This window comes from Octopus bimaculoides, chromosome 17 (assembly GCF_001194135.2).
Source record: "Octopus bimaculoides isolate UCB-OBI-ISO-001 chromosome 17, ASM119413v2, whole genome shotgun sequence".
Classification (NCBI taxonomy): Eukaryota; Metazoa; Mollusca; class Cephalopoda; order Octopoda; family Octopodidae; genus Octopus; species Octopus bimaculoides.
This window is the reverse complement of record NC_068997.1, coordinates 350,888-356,881: the sequence shown is the minus strand read 5'-3', so window position 1 is coordinate 356,881 and position 5,994 is coordinate 350,888. Positions and strand designations below refer to the sequence as shown.

The window sequence follows — 5,994 nt, the reverse complement described above, 5'->3', positions numbered from 1 at the left end:
CCACAGCAAACCACAGCACATACCCAAGGCGCAAAGAGCTGCGCTCGGGAGTGAAGTGAAAGCACGTTATAAAAATAAAACTACTGAACAACAACAACAACAATAATAATAATAATAATAATAATAATAATAATAATAATAATAATAATGATAATCTTTTCTTTATTGGCCACAAGGGCCGAACATAAAACAAATAGGGACTATACGACATGAGTGACAAGTGGGATTAGGCACAATATTAATGTACAAAATAAATAACATTAACGATTAACAACAAAATTTAAACAATGAAAATAATAAAATTCCCCCGAAGCAGGGAGTTCCGTTTAGGGCCAGCCAAGAAACTCCACACATCCTGGTCACCTTAACTGCCAAGGGCACCTCACTCCCTCTCGACTTCCCGGCCTACGAGCGCATCTTCAGAGTAGACCCATTCAAACGGGCCATCCTCGCCACATTCACCCACCTTTCAACAAAAATACCGGGAGGCACCACTTCTCCATTTTCCTTTTCAAATGGAACTTGAAAAAGTCGGAAAGGGGTTGACCGAAAAGGAAACTATCTGTCTTCAGTCCTTTCAATCTTGTCCACTACACTATCTCTTTCGCTATAGCTACCAAGCAGAGGAAAACTTCCTTTCCTTCCTAGCCAAAAGAAGGTGGCGGGGCATCTCCATAATGGATAATAATAATAATAATAATAATAATAATAATAATATATAAAGGATTGAGGTAACTCCTCCAGAAGATATAGAGTCAAAATTAAAAGAAGAGTGCCATTGTTATCTAGTGAACGATATTTCGACACCTCGTGTATCTTCATCAGGTTAAAAAAATAATTTTGTCAATCTACTTCATTTTGGTTAATATATAAAGGATTGAGGTAACTCCTCCGGAAGATATAGAGTCAAAATTAAAAGTGAATGATATTTCGACATCTCGTGTATCTTCATCAGGTTAAAAAAAGAATAATAATAATAATTTTAATAAACATACTAAAGAAATAGAGCCTAAGTAAAAGCCAACAATGGTTCAAAAGCTGAAACGGAAGGACTGATTCTTGCTGCACAAGGCCAGTACCTGACTACGCACAATTAAAAAAGCAAAATAATGAGAAGAGGCCCTAACACCGAATGCAGAATGTGCAACCAGCACAATGAGACACCAGTTGACCACATCATCTCTGGCTGTCCAGTCTTTGCCAAACCTGAATATATATACAGACACGACCGAGTAAGTAGTTATATCTACCGGACAATATTCCAACACTACAACATTAAAACTGACAATAAATGGTATAAACATGTGACAAACAAGGTACAAGACAACGACCAGGCCACAATCACCTGGGATATGCTGGTTCAAACTGACAAAGAAATATAAGCTAAATCCCATACATTATAATCAAGAATTGTGGTGGTGGTGGGGACCCACCTGCTTACTGATAAATATTGCAGTCCTTTCTGTTCAAAATATTGTCAAAAAAAAAAAAAAAAAAAGTGATGAAATTGTCACAGTACAAAACATCGAAATTGAAGTATTGAAGATGTTGGGCATGAAGGTGAAAACAATACCGGTAATAATTGGAGCGTTGGGTATGATGAAAAAAAAAATAACATATGAACAAAATGTAGAAGCTATACCCGGATCTTTAACACTGCACACTATCAAAAAATAACCCTGCTACGAACAGACAACATCCTACGCAAGACACTATCAATTCAATAATACAACCTAAACAAAACACTCCGCAAACACAATTATCCAATGAAATAAAGTTTCACCAGGAAGCCGAATGATCAACGCATTACACTCTCAACACACAAAACAAACTGTAATAAGACAAAAGACTGCACCACACCTCTAAAGAAGAAAAAAAAACTGACGCAATACAATACCGGAAGTATTTGCATACTCCCAGAAACAGAAAAGAACACACAATGTTGCACACACCCAGCAACACGGACACGTAAGTGTAGCAGGTGATGCAGTAGAAAAAATTCTGAAACTACCAAATGTTGGATAATAATAATAATAATAATAATGGCTTCAAATTTTGCCACAAGGGCAGTCATTTCGGGGGAGGGGATGAGTCGATTACACTTAATTTATTGACCCCGAAAGGATGAAAAGCAAAGTCGACCTCGGTGGAATTTGAACTCAGAACATGAAGATGGATGAAATACCGGTAAGCATTTCGTCCGGCGTGCTAACGTTTCTATCAGCTCACCACCTTCTTAATAATAATAATAATAATAATAATAACAATAATAATAATAATAACAACAACAACGACGACAACAACAACAACAACAACAACAACAACAATAATAATAATAATATTGATAATAATAATAATAATCCTTTCTACTATTGGCACAAGGCCCGAAATTTGAGGGGAGGGAGCTAGTCAATTACATCGACCCCAGTGTTCGACTGGTACTTATTTTATCAACATTGAAAGGATGAAAAGTAAAGTGAACGTTGGTGGAATTTGAACTCAGAGCATGGGGACGGATGGATTCACGGACGAAATAATGTAAAAGAGATTTAGCCGCTGTTTATATCCGGGTTCGATACCGGCATGTGTCATCTTGACTAAATGTCTTCTACACAGATTCAGTTAAAACCTAGAGCCGAGAGTGTAATATGAAGCTTGTCGGAGGGACCGTTTTATTTCTTGTACGGTAGATTTAACCGGACATCCAGTTTAACACCACTTCCTGACCTTAAGGTTTATATCGACCTCAGTCCACGACTGGTACTTTTTCACCGATCCTGAAAGGATGAAAGGCAGTCGACATCGGCGAAATTTGAACATAGACAGATGCCGTATCCTGACAGCTAACAACTTGATGCAGGTAATTGATTTCATGCTTCGGCAAACTGAGTGAAAATTTTGGAAAGTTATCGGTTAATTATTGAAGAGGAACTAAAATCACTGTAATGGAAAGTAACGAAATAAATTCAACCTTTTCACAATCATAGTTTTAATGAAATTATGTCGGTTTAAGCACCCTGCATAGCCCCACATAACTTTTATATTTTTCGGAATCTTCAGAAAATTTTTGCGAATTTGTGTTCTACACACGGGAATTGATACGATTATTAAAAGAAAAAAATTTTTTCAAGTTTTTAAACTCACATAAATCCTTTTTTTTTTTTAAACATCTCAGCAATGAACCATTAAACGTTTATGGATAGGAAAATATGGAAAAAACATCAATACATATCAGAGTGATAAAGAAACACGGAAGGTATCAGGTGGTCGTCAGATGTGCTAAAAATAATAGCCAAATCGCCCTTAAATTACACAAATTTATTTTTGCATAATCGTATGAATTCTCGTGCGTAGAACACAATTTCACAAATATTTTCTGAAGATTCCAAGAAATAAAAAGTTTATGAGGGGTTATATGGGGTGCTTAAACCAGAATTCCACCGGAAAGTATTGCTTCAATGACTTTCCAAAAATAATCAGGAATTTACCATTATTTTTATGAAATCTTTTTGGCAGAGTCGTTAAAGCATGAAGAAAACTGTTTTGCGATGTTTGTTCCGACACTCTGCACTCCAAGTTAAAATCCTGCCGAAGTCAACCTTAATTTAATCCTTTTATGATCCATAAATTAAAACACTAGTTATGTGCTGGGATCAATATAACTGACTAAACTCCCACGTCTTCAAAATGACTGCCAAAATTAGAAACAATCATGAAACTCTTGGATGTTTTTAGCAGAGTCTCTCTTTGTTATTAGCATTCAAGCTAAGAACAGCTGTCTCCTTTTCTCAAGGGTTCTGGAAAGAGAGTCCCGGACTCTACTCTTCATCTTCTCACGGAGGCGTTGAAAAATGAACTGAATAAATAAATAAATTCAAAGTTTGTGTTGGGAACGATATCACGTGTCTTCAGGTGTAGTTTTTGGTAAAATAATAATCAGCCATCAGAAGTGGACAATCGGTGAAGTCTTCGCAAAAGTCGTAGAACAAGGCGACTTCTTGTGGATGTTGCTTACAGTAACCATGGTAAGCACATTCTTCAAGCGTTGTCTGTTCTGGTAGAAGAGAGCTTTTGGTGCAGGTTTTATGTCGGAACAGCGCCATTTTGGTGGTGCAGATGGCTGTGTGGGCGAGGATTTTGTGAATGATTTGTGAAATATAAGTGTCAGACGAGACAACGAGGAAGAAATTGATAAACGGTTCTTTGAGTTGGCTGAAAGAGGCCAGTCGCAGATCCAACTGGACATATCTGAAATAAAATAAATAAATAAATAAATAAACAGACAGACAGACAGACAGACAGACAGACAGATAGATAGATAGATAGATAGATAGATAGATAGATAGATAGATACACATAGATAAATACAATAAAGAATGATAGGTACTATGAATGAATAAATGAATGAATGAACGAATGAATGAATAAGTAAATAAATAAATAAATTAGTAGTTAGGTAGTTAAGTAATTTGCTTCGCAACCTCGTGGTTAGTATTTTCTACTGTTACCTCGAATGGACTAATGAATGATATTGATTGATTTGATTAAACTACAAAGACTAAATATTTAAAAAAGAAAGGAAAAGTAGGAGGTTGTAACACTCGTGACTTTCCTAACAGTGCTAGTGGTATAAAAGTTCCTTCCCCAGTCACACAGACTCGTAGGGCCGGTTTCCCTGCTTCCATGGCGTATATATCCCCCACATGGACGGCACGCCGGTTCGTCGCAGGATTACTCATTTTCGCCAGCTGAATAGACTGGAGCAACGCGAAATGAAGGGCTTTGATCAAGAACATAACGCATCGCTCGGTCCAGGAATCGAAACCACAATCATGAGTCCAACAACCTAATCAGTAAGGCACGTACCTCCACGCTAGTAGTATATGTGAAGTGAAATGACTTTAGCCAATGATTTAACTCTTAGTCATCTCGACCTGCCAAGATCTTACCTCTTGTTCAACTGTGCAAAATGATCCTTCAACTAAACACATGACCAAATATACTGGCCAGTATACTACCCCAGTATATTACCAGTTATTACCAATTATAATTGAAGAGATATAGAAAGTGTATCGGTAGAAAAAGAAAATAATGTAAAAACATTTTAAAGGAAGCACCTGAGATTGAACTCTCAAGTCGGAGCATTAGTGAGACAGTAGTGGAATGTACTTGCGTCATAGAGTGTATGATGGTGTGATAAAGTTATAGATAACATGTGTTGGTGTGAAAGAAGTCGTGAATGTTGGTGTGATGAAAATTGGTGTATTGAGGGTAATGAAAATGAAAATTCTGGCGTGACTGAATGATCGTGTCTAGAACCCCTTCGATCGTAGTTCAGTTGCATCATGGTTGACCTGCAGCTAAACAACAACATCCTACCTTTTTCTTGGTACCAGTTTTCTGTTAATGTTCGGATCATCCATTCCTTTTCCACACAGGGAACAGTGCCCTTTACAGTTATATTCCTCTCCTGATCTGAAATCATAGACATGAAAAAGAAAATTTGGGATTCTTTTAATGACCTATATCAATTTCTTTTTGAATACGTTCTGGCAGATTTTAATGTGAATATGCCAATTGCTGTTTTTCGTCTTCAGAGAACACCATCTTTTTTCAGGCGTTATGTATACACAACACACTCGATTCATTGATGCATATATACGAGTATGCGTGTGTATTGATATATGTACATTGTACACACACACACACACACACACACACACACACACATATATGTATATGTACATATATATGTATATATATATGTATATATATACATATATATGTATGTAAATATATATGTGTGTATATATGTACATATATATGTATATATATATGGATATATGTACATATATATTAATATATATATACGTACATATATATAACAACAGAACCAAAAGTGAAAAAACGTGGTCGACCCAATTGTGATACATGCCCCCACCTTTTGGAGGGTTCAGAGTTCCACTTTAAACAAAGTGAAATATTTAAGATTAA

At 36.4% G+C, this 5,994-nt stretch overlaps 1 protein-coding gene across 1 annotated transcript in view; it reads right to left on the bottom strand.

Annotated features, from left to right (window-relative positions):
• Positions 1-132: 132 nt before the first annotated feature.
• LOC106869326 (uncharacterized) overlaps positions 133-5,994 on the bottom strand; it is a 13,683-nt gene continuing 7,821 nt past the window's right edge. Inside the window, exons 4-5 of the mRNA XM_014915028.2 lie at positions 5,380-5,475; positions 133-4,248 (exon numbers count right to left, since the gene is read on the bottom strand). Coding sequence (XP_014770514.1) covers positions 3,909-4,248; positions 5,380-5,475 — 436 coding nt within the window. The 3' untranslated portion in view covers positions 133-3,908. The remainder of the gene's footprint in view (positions 4,249-5,379; positions 5,476-5,994) is intronic.